Raw genomic sequence first — 23,342 nt, 5'->3', positions numbered from 1 at the left:
TTGTATATGAATTTCTACAATTTATAGTTGGTTTGAGGTTAAGTCATTGAAATTTGGAGCAATTGACCATTTTAATATATTGTTTAATTTACTGATGGTCCCTAACTAGCCCCATTAGGATATCGAATGTCAAAGCTAATTGACCATGGGCGTTAATGATTCGGTCGTGTGCAGCTGCTCTCTGAATTTATGATTACGTGGATACTGCCAACCCATGGAAAACTGTTACGGTATCCTCCATTCCATGACACCATTTTTTTTCATCATCTCGCAAACCTCAGTTTTGGACGAGACGGACTTTATGACCAAAATGATCCTATTTACACTTTGTAGTCAATTTTGACACTAGAATAAATGTTTCTAAGTCGTATCGATGCCACATAGGCCATTTTCAAAACAAGAAGATGCTTTTAAGGGCAGTCACTCTTTAACAGTGAGTGATGGCCATAAAAACGTGCAGGACTGATGGCTATAGCTACAGTATGTTCAACAAGTATATTATTCCTCTGGCTTCATCTAGCTCTATTTGTGATATTTTACCTTGCCTCGTTGGCTTGCTAGCTTGCCCGGTAATCAATCTGATGACATCTGCAATGTTTGTTGACTTGCATGAGCTGCATTTGAAGTTGCATGTAAACATATCCGCTCACTGCTAGGTAAACAAAGAGCTTTCTGATTCCGAACCGCGTGCCCAACTTTTCATGATGTGGACAGGTGGGCAAGCTACATCAAGTGTGTCTAGCGATGACCGATGACAGAATGTATATGGAAGTTTGATAAAATATTGAATGTAACACTATAACCAGGAAGATCCCACATTACATTATTTAAAGGGTTCAGCATTGCCTTTCTGTCATCAGACAAACATTTTTGGAAAGTTAATCTACCGTTCGTTATTCTTCATATTTTGTACATTTGCCTCGCCTTCTTCCCATAGGTGAAGCTTCACGTCCTTTCCAACCTACACGCTACTACGACAGCACACTGGCCAGCTTGGTGCAGGCAGGCGTCCGACTCCTGGTGAGTGGGGGGCCTGAGGAGAGCGCCACCCTACTGGCTGAGCTGGCCCGAGTGGAGCAGAGGAAGGGCCAGGCTATTACCGTGCCATTAGAGGTCAAAGGTCACCGGCAGCAGGCGCTACTCTTCTACCGAACGCTGCCCTGTGTCAGCTATGTCAACGCCCTCAACATGAGCCACAGCTTCAGATCGGTGGGCCACCTGGTCAACAGGTAGGGGAAATAAACTGCTATTGTTCGCATCACTGTTAGCATTATTAGCTCTGTTAGCATGTCAGTTAGCATTACCTCTGTTATCAAATCAAGCTTTATTTGTCACATGCGCCGAATACAACAAGTGTAGACCTTGCTGTGAAATGCTTACTTACAAGCCCTTAACCAACAGTGCAGTTCAAGCAGAGTTAAGAAAATATTTACCAAATAAACTAAAGTAAAAAAGTAACACAATAACATAACAATAACAAGGCTATATACAGGGGGTACCGGTTAGTCAGTGTGCGGGGGTACAGGTTAGTTGAGGACAACACTGCCAGTTCTCTGACCACCTCCCTATAGGCTGACTCATCGTTGTCGGGGATTGGGCCTACCACTGTTGTGTCGTCAGCAAACTTAACGATGGTGTTGGAATCATGTTTGGCCACGCAGTCGTGGGTGAACAGGGAGTACAGGAGGGGACTGAGTACACACCCCTAAGGGCCCCAGTGTTGAGAATCAGCGTGGAGGTGTTAAGTCCCAGGGTCCTTAGCTTAGTCATCTCTCTAAGCATTGTTACCTCGGTTCTATGTTGTAAGTATGAGGACACCTGCTCGTCAAACATTTCATTCCAAAATCATCGGCATTAATATGGAGTTGGTCCCCCCTTTGCTGCTATAACAACCTCTACTCTTCTGGGAAGGCTTTCCACTAGATTATGGAACATTGCTGCCGGGACTTGCCTCCATTCAGACACGAGCGTTAGTGAGGTTGGCCACTAATGTTGGGTAATTAGGCCTAGCTCGCAGTCGGTGTTCCAATTCATCCCCAAGGTGTTCAGTGGGGTTGAAGTCAGGGGTCTGCGCAGGCCAGTCAAGTTCTTCCACACCAGTCTCAACAAACCATTTCTGTATGGACCTCGCTTTGTGCATGGGGGCATTGTCATACTGAAACAGGAAAGGACCATTATTCCGCCTCCACCAAACTTTACAGTGGGCACTATGCATTCGGGCAGGTAGCGTTCTCCTTGCATCTGCCAAACCCAGATTCGTCCGTCAGACTGCCAGATAGTGAAGCGTGATTCATTACTCCAGAGAACACGTTTCCACTGCTCCAGAGTCCAATGGCGGCGGGCTTTACACCACTCTAACCAACGTTTAAAATTGCGCATGGTCATCTTAGAAAACCATTTCATGAAGCTCCCGACAAACAGTTTTTGTGCTGATGTTGCTTCCAGAGGCAGTTTGGGGGAGGGGTAGGCAGTCATTGTGAATAATAATTTGTTCTTAACTGACTTGCCTAGTTAAGTAAAACTTGGATCCTGGATCTAGCTGTCGGACAGCTTTTTGTAAAGAGATCTCGGAAATGCAGTGTAACCACGTGACATTTTGTGTCTCCTTATGTTACGGGATGAAAACAGTTTTTATGGGCACATAATACATGTATGCCATTGCAGAATCGAATGCTTCTAACCGAAAGAGTCACCTTACTGCGATACTTAAAACCTAAATTGATACTGTCAATAACTCTTCAATGATTATGTGCATTTGGTGTGGAGCCGTTTTAATTATGTTGTGATATTATTACACATCATCTGATCCAGGAAGGAATTTTCTGAATGACAGTCAAGTGAGGAACAGCTGATGTGATAGCACATGCGATGCAACAACAGCCCAAGTGCTGGGAAATACAGTTGAAGTCGGAAGTTTACATACACCTTAGCCAAATACATTTAAACTCAGTTTTTCACAATTCCTGACATTTAATCCTAGTAAAAAATGATCTGTCTTAGGTCCGTTAGGATCACCACTTTATTTTAAGAATGTGAAATGTCAGAATAATAGTAGAGAGAATGATTTATTTCTATGGGTCAGAAGTTTACATACACTCAATTAGTATTTGGTAGCATTGCCTTTAAATTGTCTAACTTAGGTCAAACGTTTACCATAAAGGCTTGATTGGTGGAGTGCTGCAGGGATGGTTGTCCTTCTGGAAGGGACTCTCATCTCTACAGAGGAACTCTAGAGCTCTGTCAGAGTGACCATCAGGTTCTTGGTCACCTACCTGACCAAGGCCCTTCTCCCCCGATTGCTCAGTTTGGCCGGGCAGCCAGCTCTAGGAAGAGTCTTGGTGGTTCCAAACTTCTTCCATTTAAGAATGATGGGGACCTTCAATGCGGCAGAATTTTTTTTGTACCCTTCCCTAGATCTGTGCCCCGACACAATCCTGACTCTGAGCTCTACGGACAATTCTTTCGACCTCATGGCTTGGTTTTTGCTCTGACATGCATTGTCAACTGTTAGACCTTTTATATAGGCAGGTGTGCGCCTTTCCAAATCATGTCCAATCAATTGAATTTACCACAGGTGGACTCCAATCAAGTTGTAGAAACATCTCAAGGATGACAATGGCAACAGGATGCGCCTGAGCTCAAATTCTAGTCTCATAGCAAAGGGGCTGAATACTTATGTAAATACGTTTTTATTTTAAATACATTTTTTTGCTTTGTCATTATGGGGTATTGTGTGGAGATTGAGGAAAATACATAATTTAATACATTTTAGAATAAGGCTGTAATGTAACAAAATGTGGAAAAGGGGAATGCACTGTGTAAGGGCTTTCGTTCTCCTCTTCCTCGGACGAGGAGAGGAGAGAAGGATCATCAGACCAAAATGCAGCATTAGGGAAATAAGCCATCTTTTATTTAACATGACGATGGCAACACGAAAAAACAAAACACTTTCAAAAATACAAAACAAGAAAACGACGTAGACGAAACCTGAACATAAACTTACATAACTAAACGTAACACTTACGGACAGGAAACAGACTACATCGAAACGAACAACCGAACAGTCCCGTATGGTGCAAGACATAACACAGATACGGAAGACAATCACCCACAAACAAACAGTGAGAACACCCTACCTAAATATGACTCTTAATTAGAGGAAAACGCAAACCACCTGCCTCTAATTAAGAGCCATGCCAGGCAACCCAAAACCAACATAGAAACAGAAAACATAGACTGCCCACCCAAAACACACGCCCTGACCATAAACACATACAAAAACAACATAAAACAGGTCAGGACCGTTACACACTGTATATTTGCCATATATGCCAAACCCCTCGGGTGTTATTGCTTAATTATACAACGGGTGGGTCTAACCCTGAATGCTGATTGGTTAAAACCGCATTCCAGCCGGTGTCTATTCCACAGGTTTCCACCGCTAAATCTATGATATTAAATGCCCATTTACTCTTCCATCTGACTGCGCAATCCACTGTCTCATCAGCCCAGCCAGGCAATTTATAAACTTGATCTCCAGTATAAAAATCATCTAGACATTGTCACATTTTAGACTAACATTTAGTTTTCAACAGCTGAGATTTGTATAAACCTTGCTGTCTGTTTCTCCGACATTTGCAACATAGTTTCAAAATTCAAATTCGATCTCCAGCTGTCCCATAGTAATGAACGTGTCAGAAAGGCAGGGAGAGTTTCTTAGCCAGTCGAAATCATGAATCAGCTGGCATCATTTTTATGGATATACTGTGTATATGCACTGCTCAAAAAAATAAAGGGAACACTAAAATAACACATCCTAGATCTGAATGAATGAAATATTCTTATTAAATACTTTTTTCTTTACATAGTTGAATGTGCTGACAACAAAATCATCAATGGAAATCAAATTTATCAACCCATGGAGGTCTGGATTTGGAGTCACACTCAAAATTAAAGTGGAAAACCACACTACAGGCTGATCCAACTTTGATGTAATGTCTTTAAAACAAGTCAAAATGAGGCTCAGTAGTGTGTGTGGCCTCCACGTGCCTGTATGACCTCCCTACAATGCCTGGGCATGCTCCTGATGAGGTGGCGGATGGTGTCCTGAGGGATCTCCACCCAGACCTAGACTAAAGCATTCGCCAACTCCTGGACAGTCTGTGGTGCAACGTGGCTTTGGTGGATGGAGCGAGACATGATGTCCCAGATGTGCTCAATTGGATTCAGGTCTGGGGAACGGGCGGGCCAGTGCATAGCATCAATGCCTTCCTCTTGCAGGAACTGCTGACACACTCCAGCCACATGAGGTCTAGCATTGTCTTGCATTAGAAAGAACCCAGGGCCAACCGCACCAGCATATGGTCTCACAAGGGGTCTGAGGATCTCATCTCGGTACCTAATGGCAGTCAGGCTACCTCTGGCGAGCACATGGAGGGCTGTGCGGCCCCCCAAAGAAATGCCACCCCACACCATGACTGACCCACCGCCAAACCGGTCATGCTGGAGGATGTTGCAGGCAGCAGAACGTTCTCCACGGCGTCTCCAGACTCTGTCACGTCTGTCACATGTGCTTATGTGCTCAGTGTGAACCTGCTTTCATCTGTGAAGAGCACAGGACGCCAGTGGCGAATTTGCCAATCTTGGTGTTCTCTGGCATATGCCAAACGTCCTGCACGGTGTTGGGCTGTAAGCACAACCCCCACCTGTGGACGTCGGGCCCTCATACCACCCTCATGGAGTCTGTTTCTGACCGTTTGAGCAGACACATGCACATTTGTGGCCTGCTGGAGGTCATTTTGCAGGGCTCTGGCAGTGCTCCTCCTAATCCTCCTTGCACAAAGGCGGAGGTAGCGGTCCTGCTGCTGGGTTGTTGCCCTCCTACGGCCTCCTCCACGTCTCCTGATGTACTGGCCTGTCTCCTGGTAGCGCCTCCATGCTCTGGACACTACGCTGACAGACACAGCAAACCTTCTTGCCACAGCTCGCATTGATGTGCCATCCTGGATGAGCTGCACTACCTGAGCCACTTGTGTGGGTTGTAGACTCCGTCTCATGCTACCACTAGAGTGAAAGCACCGCCAGCATTCAAAAGTGACCAAAACATCAGCCAGGAAGCATAGGAACTGAGAAGTGGTCTGTGGTCACCACCTGCAGAACCACTCCTTTATTGGGGGTGTCTTGCTAATTGCCTATAATTTCCACCTGTTGTCTATTCCATTTGCACAACAGCATGTGACATTTATTGTCAATCAGTGTTGCTTCCTAAGTGGACAGTTTGATTTCACAGAAGTGTGATTGACTTGGAGTTACATTGTGTTGTTTAAGTGTTCCCTTAATTTTTTTGAGCAGTGTACAAAGAAATGTCAAACAAAACAATATGCAGCTAGTTTGCATTCTTTCTAGCTCCAGTTTGAAGTGATTGTGTTAGCTGTGTTGTTGGCTAGCTCCTCTGAACAACAGTGTCCTGACGAGTGAGCACATTTTCTATGCCAGGCGAAATTGCATTAGCTCATTGTTATGGATGTATCCAAATAAATGTCACTAGAAGAAAGCTTAAACATATGCAGCTATTTTGCTGATATTCTGGTTGTAAGTTAGCCGTAGTTGAGTAGCTAACAAGCAAGGGATAACGTTGCCAGCCATTGGAACATAGATACAGAACAAAAAGACTGAACAACTGGGTCGCGTCATTGGCAACCGAAACGAAGGGTTGCAACTCTAGATTTGTCTTGGGACTGTATGAAATAGTATGAATAAATTCATCAAAATAATGTTTTTTTTTTTATGAAGATATGTCAATCATTGTTTGAATATGTTGGTAACCCATTGTTTAAAAGTGATAATGCCCTCGAAGCCTCGACTTCGTCTCGGGCCTAACAACATCGGTGCCGATATATCCTCCAAACACCGGCTTCTCGGCATTTTCACTTATGCGGGCACTAACATCTAATGATGGCTTCAACTTGGCTTGCCATACAAATCCTTCCGTTACTAAAGGAATCTGTTTTTGGAGGGACTTTCTCATTATAAAAACAGGGATGGTGAAATTCTAATGGTGAGATTTAATGTTACCACTATTCATGTCTTTATAATGTGTGCCTGCGTTGCTCACAAAGGCTACAGAAAAATCACCATGCGTGCATCCAGGCAAGTCCGCATTATTCTCACATATTTTAGAATGTACTAGTAATTTGAATGTCAGTGCATTGACAAGGCCCCAAAAAATTCATTATTATTAAAGTGGTAATTAATTTATTTATTTATTACAATTTTTGCATGCTTTTTTTTGGGGGGGGGTTCTATATTGGGGGTGTTCTACAATTTTCTAACATTGAGGTCTTTGAAAAGTACAATTCAGTGCTTGAAAAAGTCCCTGAAAGTCCTTGAATTTGACTTGCCAATGTATGCATGAAACCTACTTAAAGGAAGTATAGTTCTAGGCCAATGTTGTATACAGTGGGGCAAAAAAGTATTTAGTCAGCCACCAATTGTGCAAGTTCTCCCACTTAAAAAGATGAGAGAGGCCTGTAATTTTCATCATAGGTACACTTCAACTATGACAGACAAAATGAGAAAAAAAATCCAGAAAATCACATTGTAGGATTTTTTATTAATTTATTTGCAAATTATGGTGGAAAAATACGTTTTTGGTCAATAACAAAAGTTATCTCAATACTTTGTTATATACCCTTTGTTGGCAATGACAGAAGTCAAACGTTTTCTGTAAGTCTTCACAAGGTTTTCACACACTGTTGCTGGTATTTTGGCCCATTCCTCCATGCAGATCTCCTCTAGAGCAGTGACATTTTGGGGCTGTTGCTGGGCAACACGGACTTTCAACTCCCTCCAAAGATTTTCTATGGGGTTGAGATCTGGAGACTGGCTAGGCCACTCCAGGACCTTGAAATGCTTCTTACGAAACCACTCCTTTGTTGCCCGGGCGGTGTGTTTGGGATCATTGTCATGCTGAAAGACCCAGCCACGTTTCATCTTCAATGCCCTTGCTGATGGAAGGAGGTTTTTACTCAATCTCACGATACATGGCCCCATTCATTCTTTCCTTTACACGGATCAGTCGTTCTGGTCCCTTGGCAGAAAAACAGTCCCAAAGCATGATGTTTCCACCCCCATGCTTCACAGTAGGTATGGTGTTCTTTGGATGCAACTCAGCATTCTTTGTCCTCCAAACACGACGAGTTGAGCTTTTACCAAGAAGTTATATTTTGGTTTCATCTGACCTTATGACATTCTCCCAATCTTCTTCTGGATCATCCAAATGCTCTCCAGCAAACTTCAGACGGGCCTGGACATGTACTGGCTTTAGCAGGGGGACACGTCTGGCACTGCAGGATTTGAGTCCCTGGCGGCGTAGTGTGTTACTGATGGTAGGCTTTGTTACTTTGGTCCCAGCTCTCTGCAGGTCATTCACTAGGTCCCCCCGTGTGGTTCTGGGATTTTTGCTCACCGTTCTTGTGATCATTTTGACCCCACAGGGTGAGATCTTGCGTGGAGCCCCAGATCGAGGGAGATTATCAGTGGTCTTGTAGGTCTTCCATTTCCTAATAATTGCTCCCAAAATTGATTTCTTCAAACCAAGCTGCTTACCTATTGCAGAGTCAGTCTTACCAGCCTGGTGCAGGTCTACAATTTTGTTTCTGGTGTCCTTTGACAGCTCTTTGGTCTTGGCCATAGTGGAGTTTGGAGTGTGACTGTTTGAGGTTGTGGACAGGTGTCTTTTATACTGATAACAAGTTCAAACAGGTGCCATTAATACAGGTAACGAGTGGAGGACAGAGGAGCCTCTTAAAGAAGAAGTTACAGGTCTGTGAGAGCCAGAAATCTTGCTTGTTTGTAGGTGACCAAATACTTATTTTCCACCATAATTTGCAAATAAATTCATTAAAAATCCTAGAATGTGATTTTCTGGAGAAAAAAATTCTTCATTTTGTCTGTCATAGTTGAAGTGTACCTATGATGAAAATTACAGGCCTCTCTCATCTTTTTAAGTGGGAGAACTTGCACAATTGGTGGCTGACTAAATACTCTTTTGCCCCACTGTAGGTATAGTTATGGGCAATTTGCATATATTCCTCTAAGTACACATGTGGAACTGCATACATTTTTTTTTAGTTTTAAACATTTTTTTTGTAATATCCCAATGTCACACATTGGCCCCATTTTATTTATAGAAATACCCCCAGTTGCATATGTGGATATGGAAATGTCTTCTTCAGTCTGGTGTAGAAAAAACCCTACAACATGATAAACATTCAGACGTCAAAGGGCAACTTCATATTCATCTCCTCCAGCACCACCCCAACATCAACACATGTGAAAATGGTGCGTTTGTATGTTTTGTAGTAAAAAAGATCATTGGTGTGCATCGTGTGATTTTGACCAATTGTAATTAGGCATTGCCTACTAATTGGTCGATGTCATTGGAAACAATTATCTTTCTCAATCTTTTTTCCCCCCACAGAACATAGAAATGTGCCATTTTCACATACAGTATGTTGGGGTGGTGCTGGAGATGAAGTTGAACAATTGTGAAATTTCTATTTAATGTGCTGCAGAATCTTTAATAACAATATATGAGCAATATGTGATACCATCAGATGCACGACATGGCCAAAAGTATGTGGACACCTTCAAATTAGTGGATTCAGCCATTTCAGCTGTAAGTCAACTCTAAGTTCTGTCATTGTGAAGTGGAAACATCTAAGAGCAGCAACGACTCAGCCGCGAAATGATAGGCCACACAAGCTCACAGAACGGGACCACCGAGTGCTGAAGCACGTAGTGCGTAAAATGGTCTGTTGGTTGCAACACTCACTATGGTTCAAACTGCCTTTGGAATCAACGTCCACACAAGAACTGTTTGTCGGGAGCTTCATGAAATGGGTTTCCATGGCCGAGCTGCCGCACACAAGCCTAAGATCACCATGTGCAATGCCAGGCATCGGCTGAAGTGGTGTAAAGCTCTCCGCCACTGGACTCTGGAGCAGTGGAAACGCGTTCTCTGGAGTGATTCATCACGCTTCACTAACTGGCAGTCCGACAGACGAATCTGGGTTTGGCGGATGCCAGGAGAACACTACCTGCCGAATGCATAGTGCCAACTATAAAGTTTGGTGGATAAATAATGGTCTGAGTCTGTTTTTCATGGTTCGGACTAGGCCGCTTAGTTCCAGTGAAGGGAAATCTTAATGCTAGAGCATACAATGACATTCTACACAATTATGTGCTTCCAACCATGTGGCAACATTTTGGGGAAGGGACTTTTCTGTTTCAGCATGAAAATGCACAAAGCGAGGGCCGTACAGAAATGGTTTGTCGAGAGCGGTGTGGAAGAACTTGACTGGCCTGCACTGAGCTCTGACCTTAACCCCATCAAATGTCTTTGGGATGAATTGGAACACCCGACTGCGAGCCAGGCCAAATCACCCAACATCAGTGCCCGACCTCACTAATGCTTTTGTGACTGAATGGAAGCAGGCCCCTGCAGCAATGTTCAAACATCTAGTGGAAAGCCTTGCCAGGAGAGTGGAGGCTGTTATAGCAGCAAAGGGCTGACCAACTCCATATTAATGCCCATTTTGGAATGAGATTTTCGACGAGCAGGTGTCCACCATAGTTATGGCCATGTAGTGTATATAGTAGAGAATACATTAATTAGCTACAGTAGCATTAACTCTCTCTCTCTCCTCTACTTGTAGCTCTATCGAGGCTCTACAGAAGGGGGCGTGTGTGAGCCGCTCCAGAGCCGAGGAGATCTACCGCTGCCTACGCTACTCCTGTGACACCACCCTGATGACTACCAACACACCCAGGAAGAACGACCTTTAGCCAGCCATCACTGCTTAAATCTCCATTGACACTGGTCTAAGGTCAGTGTGGCCCTTTTCCTTCCTAATGGTTACTGGTTAGGATTTTGGGAGAGTTTACCGATCCCAGATCTGTGCCTCCAGGACAATTGACAATCTTGCTCTCAAACAGGACCGTTAATGGCATCATGGCCTTGAATCGTGTGGATTAGTCACCAAATGGAATAAAGAATAGTGAATAAGGGATGGTCTACCTGGACTTCACCTTCGTTCCCCATTACAAAATGAGTATTTCTTGCACATTTGAAATAAGACTTGACTTGATAACGGACACTAAGGTGAATGTAAGTTGTAAGTACTCGCTCCCTCCTATGTAAAATGTGTAAGTGCATTTCTGTTTTGTTTAACAAATATTTTAAGTTATTACAATATCTGTTCAAATAATGGAGTAATATCTTTGTGTTCATATTTTGTAAAGAGATCAAATATAAGGTTTTGATTGCAGGAATAAAAATGCACAATTTTTCTGTAACAAAATCAAATTCACAATGAAATCAGAGGCATTTGTTTATTATTCGTTTAAGGTAATTTGATTCAGTCAAAACACAATGACAGGTATTATCCCCCAAGAATACAAAATGAAGTTTATGCACATATCTTTCTTAGTGTTAGATTCATACATTCCTCTTTGTCCAACATTAATAGTTGGTTGTATTTGACTGTAACAGGTCAGTGATTTCAACTTATCTCTGTCTGTAGTCTCTTCGCATTGCAGAGTCTGGCAAGACTAGTCTGTCTGAAGCACAAGGGTTCACCCTTTCATTTCATGACGAAGACATAACGACAGAGTAGGACACGTCATTGGTCTTTCCAGTCTTTATAATAGAGTTCCCGCATAAAAACATTTGACACTCTGGGGGCGAATATGCACTATGGAGTCATATATATAGTACCTTCTGAAAGTATTCACACCCCTTGACTTTTCCCACATTTTGTGGGGTTACAGCCTGAAATTTAAATGGGTCACTGATCTACAGACAATACCCCATAATGTCAAAGAGGAATTATATATTATTTGAGATGTTTACAAATTAATAAAACATTTAAGCTGAAATGTCTTGTGTCGATAACTATTCAACCATTTTGCTATGGCAAGCCTCAATAAGTTCAGGAGTAAAAATGTGCTTAGCAAGTTGCATGGACTAACTCTGTGTGCAATAATAGTGTTTAACTTGATTTTTAAATGAGTACGCCATCTTTGGGGGTACAAATATCTGTCAGTTCCCTTAGTAGAGCAGTGAATTTCAAGCACAGATTCCACCACAAAGACCAGGGAAGTTTTCCAATAGTTTGCAAAGAAGGGCACAAAAAAGCAGACATTTGAATATCCCTTTGAACATGAAGTTATTAATTACACTTTGGATGGTGTATCAATACAAAGATATACAGGCGCCCTTCCTAACTCAGCTGCCAGAACGGAAGGAAACCTCCCAATAGGTACCCTTTTTGAGGCTTTGTAAAACCTCCCTGGTCTTTTTGGTTGAATCTGTTTTTGAAATTCACTGCTCAACTGAGGGACCTTACAGATAATTGTACGCTTGAGGTACAGAGATAGGGTTGCCATTTTTTTTAGTTAACGTATTAATGCACACAGCGATTCTATCCAACTTATGTGACTTGCTAAGCACATCTTTACTACTTATTAACTTATTTAGGCTTGCCATAAAAGGGCTTGTGAATAATTGACTCAATACATTTGTTTTTCATTCATTAGAAAAAAATCTAAAAACATAATTCCGCATTGACATTATGGGGTATTGTGAGTAGGCCAGTGACAACTCAAAATTTGGTCAATTTCAAAGGGCGGCAGGTAGCCCAAATCAAATTGTATTTGTCACATACACATGGTTAGCAGATGTTAATGCGAGTGTAGCGAAATGCTTGTGCTTCGAGTTCCGACAATGCAGTAATATCCAACGAGTAATCTGACAATTCCACAACTACTACCTTATACACACAAGTGTAAAGGGATAAAGAATATGTACGAGTGATGGTACAGAACGGCATAGGCAAGATGCAGTAGATGGTATCGAGTACAGTACATACATATGAGATGAGTAATGTAGGGTATGTAAACATAAAAGTGCATAGTTTAAAGTGGCTAGTGATACATGTATTACATAAAGATGGCAAGATGCAGTAGATGATATAGAGTACAGTATATACATATACATTATATTAAGTGGCATTGTTTAAAGTGGCTAGTGATACATTTCTGATCAATTTCCATTATTAAAGTGAGCTAGAGTTGAGTCACAGGCACACCATTCCCTAGCATACCACTCGCCAATGTCCAGTCTCTTGACAACAAGGTTGATGAAATCCGAGCAAGGGTTGCTTTCCAGAGAGACATCAACGTTCTTGCTTCACGGAAACATGGCTCACTCAAGAGATGCTATCGGAGTCGGTGCAGCCAGCTGGTTTCTTCACGCATCGCACCGACAGAAACAAGCATCTTTCTGGTAAGAAGAGGTGCGGGGGGTATGTCTTATGAAGAATGTTAACCTAGCGGTTAAGTGTGAATCAGTAACCAAAAGGTCGCTGGTTCAAATCACCAAACCGACTAGTTAAGGAGTAAAAAAAAAGGCATTTTTGTCCTTGAGCAAGGCACTTAACCCGAATTGCTAAGTCACAGTAAATATACTGTGTAAAGGTTCAGACATTTTGTGAAATAGCACAGTTAAATAGAAATCAAACTGGATGGACATCAGAAATAAAAACATAACTATTGTTAAGTGTGTATAAACTGAAGGTGTATTAGTTTACTCCAATTTGGGGGAAGGATGGTAGGGTTTGCAGGGAATAAAGTATATTCTTAAATGTATATGGATATATATTTACCCCAAAAATATATGGGGGATTGGAAATGATGCAGACAATTACAATGACGGAAGCAACAATCTTTGGGCAATAAAGCTTAGGCCAGGATTTAATCCGATCTGGCGCCGTTGGCAAATGTTCCAACGTTCGTGCAGACCACGTTCACTGTAAACGCGTTGCTGCACATCTCAGCTTAGTCGGAGATTAAATTGAAATGGTGCATCCTGACCTTTGGCAGACATACTTTGTTACATTCTTGCCTTGAAAAGACATGACAAAAGACTCCATATTAGATCGTTTTTATTCTGCCATTTCTTTTTCCACATATTGCTTTGGTTGCAAGACATTAAGACCTATAAAGAACAAACATTACACGTACAAAATAAAAGTTACTTGCCCTTTTGGACATATGCCATCCAACCTGTACAGTACAACCAAAATGCTGATGGTTTTCCGTAACAGTAAAACAAAGGAAGCAGCATTCCATATAGTTGAGTTGCCCTTGTGTCTACGATCACACTTAAATTCTGCCATAAAAGAAATAAGACGAGAAAGCACTGACCCAAGTTCACAGTATAAATACATCATACAGTAGGTTACTCTGTACAAGCAGTGTCATCCAGCATATAGAAACGAGTCGTTAGTTATTGTGAAACACATGCAATTCAATTTGATATCCAGTGTAGGGTTTAACCTCCAGTGAAAGGATGCAATATCCTTAAGATATGTTTACATACATATCATACTTGTAGGATAATTTCTCAAATCATGACATGTACATCATTCAATATTAAGTTGGTATGTAACAATTTTTGCCCAAAATGTAACACAGGCTGTTAATTTAATTCACTACATTTGCTAGGCACTGTGCTGCCTCAAATACAATGCTACTGTAAAAAAAACTTTTGTCCTGAATCAAAACAATTCACTTATTTCGCTGTGCAATATGGTCGTGCCATTTCATACTTAACACTGCAATGATTTCAGCACATTTGCTAATCCCGAGTGTTTCAGTAAAATAAACAAGGAGCCACCTTTACAAGGTCTCAGACATGATGCCCCTGAGTGTTTAAATTAGGATTATCAAGAACTAAGAGTTGTGTAATCAGGAACCAGCTAGTGCAGACGTCACACCCAACTCTAATGTCCATGGCTTTCCAAAATGGTTACTCAAGATAATCTTCACTCATGGGCCCTAAGGCTCCGTTCACACTGCTCGCCGTAAACATCTATGCAAGGAAGTCATTTCATTGGTCCTAGCCAGCAGAATCATTGATTAGAACTAATGAAATGGCTTCCTTTCTGGCATAGTTTTTTCCCTGCAAGCAATGTGAACGGGCCCTTAGGGACTCCACAGTTTGTCTATCGGAAAGCTTCACTTGTGTACAGTCGTGGCCAAAGGTTTTGAGAATGACACAAATATACATTTTCAAAGTGTGCTGCTGCTTCAGTGTCTTTAGATATTTTTGTCAGATACTATGGAATACTGAAGCATTACTACACGCATTTCTTAGGGGCTGAAATGCAGTGTAAATGTTTTTGGGGGATTCGGTTCATTTGCATGGCAAATAGAGACTTTGCAATTAATTGCAATTCAGCTGATCACTCTTCATAACATTCTGGAGTATATGCAAATTGCCATCATACAAACTGAGGCAGCAGACAAAATGAATGTGTCACTCAACTTTTGGCCACGACTGTACATATTTTCAGACATACATAAGCAGGGTTGGGTAGTTTAATCCGTTAATTACTAGTTACATGTGAAATTCTAATCAGTAACGTAACTTTTGGATTACTCAAACTTTGTTACTTTCCCCTTAAGATGCATTAGAAGACAAATGTATATTACCAATTGAATGATAAATCAATGTTAAGGGCTGGCCAGAATGGATGTTGCATTTTAATGACAAAGTCTATAGGCATCTGCTAACAGATACCCATAGACTTCCAGTCATTGGCTAGCGAAACTACCTCCTTCATACTGGACACGGAATTAAGAACGGTATCCATGAGTTCATCTGATTCTGGGGAAGTAGATCAAATCTGTAAGTATCTCTTTAAACTTGCGTCTTTTTTCAATGCTGATTTGAATGTCAGGAGAAAATGGAAAGGAGTCCGATTTCCCAGGCCCCAAACATCCTTTCTGAATTCAAAAGTATCAAATCTGATTACAATAATTTTGCCGGTAACGGATTAGTTTTATGTTACATGTAATCCGTTTCTCCAACCTTGAAATATAAATATACTAAGCTGTGCATACATACATGTATAAGGGTGTTTTTGTTTGTAACCAGATCAGTAATTTGAGTACTTTTTCAGTGTGATTGTTAATTAATTTGTCACTGGGGGAAGAAAGCAGAGGGGGAAAAAGGCTGCTCTGTACAAAACCAAGGGTCAAAAAGGGACACGTAAATATTTACAACCAAAGTTTTCCAATCTTAAAATACATTGTATAAAAATATCCTTTGTCTAGTGGTCAAGTCACTCAGGTCTCAGCAGCTTAACTGGTGCACTGTGGGACCACCTCCACTCCAGTAAGGGTCACCAGAGCAGAAGCACCATCTTCCCCAGGTCACAGGCTTGAGGGCTGGGCCTGCTGTGGGCTCGCAGTGAGTGAGGAGTGGGCGGGTAGGGGCTCGCAGTCTGTGATGCCGCCCTCGTCGTTCCGCATGTACATGAGGAACAGAGTCACGGTGGCAAAGGTTGTGGCGTTGACTGGGAATGCCCGAAGCAGTGTGGAGGTGAGGCCACGCGTGAACACCCGCCAGCCCTCCCGCTTCATGCTCTGACGCATGCAGTCTGCGATGCCGTTGTACTTGTTGTGGCCACCCACGCCGTCCGCCTGGAGCCGGGATTTTATGACGTCCACGGGGTAGGTGGAGATCCACGAGGCGATGCCCGACATGCCGCCGGCGAACAGCAACTTGAGGATCATGTAGGGGTCGTCGGGCTCGCAGCCCAAGTGGCGCGTCAGGACATCGTAGGTCAAGAAGTAGATCCCAAAGCCCGGCGTCTCGCGGACCAGCGTGGTCACCATTCCCCGGTTGATTCCGCAGAAGCCCTCCTTCCGGTAGATGCGCACCAGGCAGTCCAGTGAGTTCTTGTACAGCTTCTGCTTGGACTTCCTCTCGCCCAAGCCCTGCAGCTGCATGCGTGTCTTAGCCAGCTCCATAGGGCAGCAAATGACGCTCTGCAACGCGCCCGCCGACGCCCCAGCCAGGAACTGGTTGAGCGGCGTGTCGTGGCCCAGCCTGCGCATGGCGTTGCCCTGGACACCGAACACGATGGCGTTGATGAAGGTCAGGCCCATCATGGGGGAGCCGATGCCTTTGTAGAGCCCTGTCATCTGGACACAGCAGACAGAGAAAGAGGGGTAATAAGGTAATGAAGCTGAATAACTTGGAACAAAGTCGTTTTGGATAAAAGTATCTGCTACATCACACTTTCACTACAATAAATGCTGTTCTCAAGGCCAGACTCTTTATAAAGCAATGGTATAATGCTAATGTGCTGTATATGCCGCTATTCTACTCCTTTAATGATATAGCTTAACACTAGTACTCCACCATTGAGAAAATTGTGGAATTCCTAAATCACAATGAAAAACAGGTTTAGGCAGCCCAGCAGAATCTAGCCCATTAAAACCTGGCGTAACTCCAAACCTGCGCGAGTGCTAAGGCGGTTCTCTTAATTTAGCCACGCAGCAGGCACAACACCTCCGATTTAACCCTTGCTACTGATATCTCTCCCAACCTCCTCCCTCCAGACTGGCTGATGTGCGTCAGCCTAGCAGAGAGCCTAAGACTGTAACGAGAGACACTTGAGTAGAGTCCTGTTCTAACCAATGGTACAACTGTAGTTGGCACTGCACAGAGCACATGGCAATGCAGAGCCAACCACCTCAAACTGATTAATTCAAATATGAAAAGATTTCACCACTGGTGTTTCCCCCACTACAGCAGTCTCAAACTTCCAGCCCGTAGGCCACATCAGTTGAGTTCTACAGACATGATACTGTGAGGAACTTGAGTCGGTCATGGTGGTGGTCGTACTCACCGACTCTTGTCGTACGATAGACTGGAAGCAGTGATACGTGCCGCGGTACAGAGGTCTGTCCACACTCTGAACTTGGAGTCGTACCTAAAAAAATGGACACCTCAATGTTAGTAAAAAAAAGCACAAAGACAATAGTGCCACATTTAATAATAGAAAGGAAAAGAGACAATACATGAATAAGTGACTATTGGCAAATGTAGTGTACTAAGGTATGGGAGTTGGGTCAGGTGCAATGTGTGGTGGTGAAATTATATATAAAAAAATATATTTAAAAAAGTATTCTGTGCTTGTACATCTGGAGAATATTTTTTACAAAACACGGGGGGAGAAACAGAAGACCTTGACCGTACTTACTAGCTAGGTCACACATCCGTGCAGAGGTTGATTATCCCTCATCTACAACAAAGTGACACTTTATGCTGTTAAAGACAGCCCTCCCCGTTCAGGGATAAAATCAACATGGTGTCCCTCCCTCGGCGCCTTCGTATTCCAAAAAAATGAATACACAACGGGGGAAAAAAAGGTTCTGTCAAATATCAAACAGGTGTAAAGTACAAATATCCTGATACGGGTTGTAACTTGTTGCTTAGAGATTGAGTACACATATTCGAAGATTCAGTGTCGGCAAATTACAGCTCTTCGACTAATTACATGTATGAAAATACGATAAGGCTTGTACTGACATTTTTATAATAAAACAATTAAGCCGACTGATTCTTAGTTTCCACAGCTATATAATATACATTGAGAGGCTATTTTGAGCCTAAATAACTTTATTGCTATGACTGGTATAACTTTACTAGAAATTACCTAATGGAACAAAGTACATGTTTACAAAATACTTAGCCCTCTGCCTTGACAATCAACCGTGTGTCAATTCTAGGAAGATTTCAACCCACGTATCCCCAAAAAATTCTCAATGTCTCCAAGTTTCACCATAATTGTAAAGCCCTAGTAACTTTAACAAATTCAAATCTGAAGATTTATTTCATGTGATTAGTGATTTATCTGCCCCTCATTTTAAGGTCAACCCTGTTATCTGAACTATTGTTTTAATATGGTAAAACTATTCCTTTTTAAATGTGTTTTTCAAAAGAAACATTGAACATCAAAGTATATTCATAGTGTAAAAGCAGGTCAGCTGGTTCTATGCCTTTTGGGCATTTTCTAGTGTTTTGTGGGGGAAAACTGAGCAGGTCAAGCATAACGTTAACCCTGTTACCCCATAGACAGGCTAGAAATGTTTTAGCGATTACATTTTTTTTGTGAAGCTTGCATTCAATTTCCACTCCCTGTTGCTTCCAATACCCGTCCCGAGGGGATTTATGATAATCGTCAACTCTTACTTTATTTGGCACATAATAGGCACTTACTATAGTCATTTTCATTTAACATCTTGAGATGGGGAAGTGTTTATGAAGTTTAGAATGTGCTTTTTATGACCAAGTAAACAAAAAATATTTCACCTTATTTTAACAAAGTTACACTTCTCAAAAAGGCACCGGATTGGTGGAACGACCGTCATAATTATGAGATAGTAAGTCTGGATCATGGACATTGAATAGTCGTGCAGGTCAACACCTTTTTAAAAGGACAATCTAGGATTCAACCAATAACTAAGCATTTTCCCCACCACTTTATTTGCTAAATAGCTGAGGAATGGGGCAGGAGAACAATTTTACCACTCAAATACATAGACACAGGGACATCTCACATATGGATGCAAAGACTGAACACCAATGAGATAAGAATAATAGTTTTAACCAGGTTTTGAAACGATACAGTGATTGCTTACAAATAATAAACCAAGGTTATATTTTGGGTTCTGATAGGGTAAGACCAATGCTCATGAGGAATTTAAGTTACATTCAAGAATCAATGGCTACAGTTGAAGTCGGAATTTTACATAAACTTAGGTTGGAGTCATTAAAACTTGTTTTTCAACCACTACGCAAATTTCTTGTTAACAAACTCTAGTTTTGGCAAGTCGGTTAGGGCATCTACTTTGTGCGTGACAAGTAATTTTCCCAACAATTGTTTACAGATTATTCCACTGGGTCAGAAGTTTACATAGGCTAAGTTGACTGTGCCTTTAAACTGTTTGGAAAACTCCAGAAAATTATGTCATGGCTTTAGAAGCTTCTGATAGGCTAATTGACATCATTTGAGTCAATTGGAGGTGTACCTGTGGATGTATTTCAAGGCCTACCTTCAAACTCAGTGCCTCTTTGCTTGACATCATGAGAAAAATCTAAAGAAATCAGCCAAGACCTCAGAAAAAAAATAGACCTCCACAAGTCTGGTTCATCCTTGGGAGCAATTTCCAAACGCCTGAAGGTACCACATTCATCTGTACAAACAATAGTACGCAAGTATAAACACCATGGGACCACGCAGCCGTCATACGGCTCAGGAAGGAGACGCGTTCTGTCTCCTAGAGATGAACGTACTGTGATGCGAAAAGTGCAAATCAATCCCAGAAAAACAGCAAAGGACCTTGTGAAGATGCGGGAGGAAACAGGTACAAATCTATATCCACAGTAAAAGGAGTCCTATTTCACCATAACCTGAAAGGCCGCTCAGCAAGGAAGAAGCCACTGCTCCAAGTGGCCATCACAAAGCCCTGACCTCAAGCCTATAGAAAATGTGTGGGCAGAACTGAAAAAGCGTGTGCGAGCAAGGAGGCCTGTAAACCTGACTGTTACACCAGCTCTGTCAGGAGGAATGGGCCAAAATTCACCCAACTTTTGTGGGAAGCTTGTGGAAGGCTACCTGAAACATTTGACCCAAGTTAAACAATTTAAAGGCAATGCTACCAAATACTAATTGAGTGTATGTAAACTTCTGACCCACTGGGAATGTGATGAAGGAAATAAAAGGTGAAAAAATCATTCTCTCTACTATTATTCTGACATTTCTGAAAACTGACCTAAGACAGGGAATTTTTACTAGGATTAAATGTATTTGGCTAAGGTATGTAAACTTCCGACTTCAACTCTATATATTAATTTAAGTCCAAAAATGCATGTACCAATCCCAGATTGACCCTTTTAATAGACTGTATTTAATTAAATCAGTGTCAACCAGATGTCATCAAACAGGCACCAACAACTCTCCAATCCATTAATATGGAACAATATCACCACCAACTCTCCCACACACACGCACAATGTATCATTGACAATGGGATATACATGAGGGCCTGATGCAAAGTGCACATTGGATTCATGTGATACAGACCCCTAAACGTATCTCATAATAATGACTCGTAAGAGTTTTTTGGGTAGCGGGAACAGTGGTCCATATTTCCATAGATGTCACTAGTTCAGAAAACAGCCAAAATACCCACGTTTGTGTGGTCTGGGGAAAAAAGGTGCTGTTTATTATTTGTAAGTAGTAGCTGAGAATGTGGTTCTTTAAATGTTTTGATTGGAAAAGAGCATGCATAGCCTATTTAATTCTCTAACAAACGCTTTTGGTCATTTGTATTCGAACTCGCCCTTTCGACGAGGCTTAATAAACCCCACGGTAGCTAAGATAATTCAATTTCAGTGTGATTTCTAAGAAAAATATAAACACGTGCCCGGCATTTGCCAACGAGAAAACAAACCCACCTTTACAGTATCAAAAGGATGGCCAACCAAAACACCTGCAGCACCTGAAAATGACAAAGATCTGTTAGTCAGCACTTGCTTGTTGGAAGCAGTTGATTTCTGCTAAGTAATGTAGGCTATACTAAGTTAAAGCCATGTGAAACCAATAGGAAAAACAAACCCTTAATTGCAAAACAGGATAGCATAGAGTGAATAACTACAGTAAAGATACAGTAGAGAGCATGGAGATGTTTTCAACTGCTTATCAGTCTCTGAGCCAAGCCATGATTTAAGTTAAAACCACTGAGGTACTGTTGCAACAGTGGCGGGTGCATGTTTGAATATCAAGCGCATCACACACAAGAACAAACAGTCTTATCTGGACTGCCATCAACAGTTGTTCACTGTACCCTTGTCCTTGACATTATTGCTAGAGAGAGGGAAACGCAATACTGTCTGACACCACCTGTGTGTGTCACAGGACTAAACCTGCCTAGGGCAGTTTCAGATTAGAGTACATTAGTCTGACCCTCACTTGCAAGACATTATCTGTAGCTGAGACAGTATCACAATAATGCTCAATGATATAGTTTATTAATCAATAACTTTGTCTGTCTGGCTAACCGGACAACATTCATATCATTTGAGATGGAGGTAGGGTTAAAAGGCAATTATACATCTTTGTAGGAAGTCAAGAAAATAACTTCCTGTGGAGAATAATTTTAACAAATGTAATTTAGCTAAGGTCCTATTTCACAACGCCTCTAAGGTCTAGAAATACACCTAGTTGAATTTTGTGTTGGGGGGGGTAACTCTTAAATGAGTACCCCCGTCTGAAAAATTTAAGATTGTACGTAACGTTACTTCACATTCACCAGTTTTGACCATGTGAAGTTGTTGCTTGAGGGACGACTGCCCATTGTACCACTCCCAACTATGAGCACATAGTTTGGATTGAAATGAATGTAACGTTAATTGTTTGGCTGTGAGAGAATTAAAAGGTTATCAACAATATATATTCTATAGCTAAGAAACCTACAGGTTTAGCCAGCTAAGTACATGTAATATGGCGAGTTAAACAACAATGGGGGGAAAAAAGGGCTAGACTAGCAGACAAGACGCTCACAGTACTCAGTATTTTTCCATTCATTAACCTACTTTTTTGGTAAACTTGCGCCATCACTAGGCACATTTCTGCATTAGCTAATAACACTGCTAGCCATGAATCAATAAGTAAATTCAAAACGATTCCAACGCGACGCATTTGGCAAACCCTTTCCATGACTCGGTGTTGCTGCCACGTAGCAATCATTGAAGCAATATATCCAAGGGTTTGCTTGCTAGCTAGCTATAGTTTAACTTACCTCCTATGCATCCTGCCGCAAAGTCCAATGTAAAGTCCATTCCCTCAGTCTTTGAATTAATCAAAAGATTGCTAGCGGTCAGTGAGCCTGTATTTCTTCGGGGCACAAGGGGCTAGCCAATTCAAAGGTCTGGTTTGGTGCAATCTTGCAATGCTTCAAGCTAGCCGAATAATTTAGCAAGCTATCAGTTTCCACCTGTAGTTTGATAGCTGCATCTGTAACGTTAGCTATCTGCTAGTTGAATTGCTAGCCCGAGCTAGTCTCCTCTTGATATAGAACAGTTAGCGAAGTTCTGTTTGTGATTTCACTGGCTACCCAAGCGAGCTCGTGAATAAGCTAGATAAGTAGCTTAGTGTGCATGCTTTAATTTAATAATTGAATTGAGGCTCTCCCACAGTTAGCATACTTCCACCGGCTGTGTCTTCTATTTCTGTATATCGTGTGAAGTTCAAAGCCCATTTTGAGGAAGCATTTAGCCCAATCGGATTACTGTGACGAAGACAACACCCCTACCGCCCCCACACTCGTTGACTCGATGTGATTTTGCGTGGGGTTCTGTTCAAAAACTGTGATTACAGTACTTTCGACTCCAAACAACTGATTTATGATCAGCTCTCCCC

At 41.9% G+C, this 23,342-nt stretch overlaps 2 protein-coding genes across 5 annotated transcripts in view; one reads left to right on the top strand and one right to left on the bottom strand.

Annotated features, from left to right (window-relative positions):
* The window catches only part of fancm (FA complementation group M), a 76,239-nt gene extending 61,477 nt beyond the window's left edge, over positions 1-14,762 (top strand). For all 4 annotated transcript variants that reach the window (XM_055864232.1, XM_055864233.1, XM_055864230.1 and 1 more), the window contains 2 exons: positions 938-1,229; positions 10,719-14,762. In XM_055864232.1, the coding sequence (XP_055720207.1) occupies positions 938-1,229; positions 10,719-10,848 (422 nt within the window). In that variant the 3' untranslated portion in view covers positions 10,849-14,762. The remainder of the gene's footprint in view (positions 1-937; positions 1,230-10,718) is intronic.
* On the bottom strand, positions 13,990-23,282 carry LOC129812568 (mitochondrial basic amino acids transporter-like). The gene is made up of 4 exons (XM_055864234.1): positions 22,723-23,282; positions 21,380-21,423; positions 17,766-17,849; positions 13,990-17,055 (listed from the first exon to the last, which is right to left on the bottom strand). The coding sequence occupies exons 1-4, from the start codon at positions 22,760-22,762 to the stop codon at positions 16,282-16,284; spliced, it is 942 nt and encodes a 313-aa protein (XP_055720209.1). The 5' UTR covers positions 22,763-23,282; the 3' UTR covers positions 13,990-16,281.
* Positions 23,283-23,342: the final 60 nt, after the last annotated feature.

The sequence above is a fragment of the Salvelinus fontinalis genome, chromosome 16 (genome assembly GCF_029448725.1).
Source record: "Salvelinus fontinalis isolate EN_2023a chromosome 16, ASM2944872v1, whole genome shotgun sequence".
NCBI lineage: Eukaryota > Metazoa > Chordata > Actinopteri > Salmoniformes > Salmonidae > Salvelinus > Salvelinus fontinalis.
The sequence above is the reverse complement of the archived record's forward strand: the minus strand, read 5'-3'. Positions and strand labels throughout refer to the sequence as shown.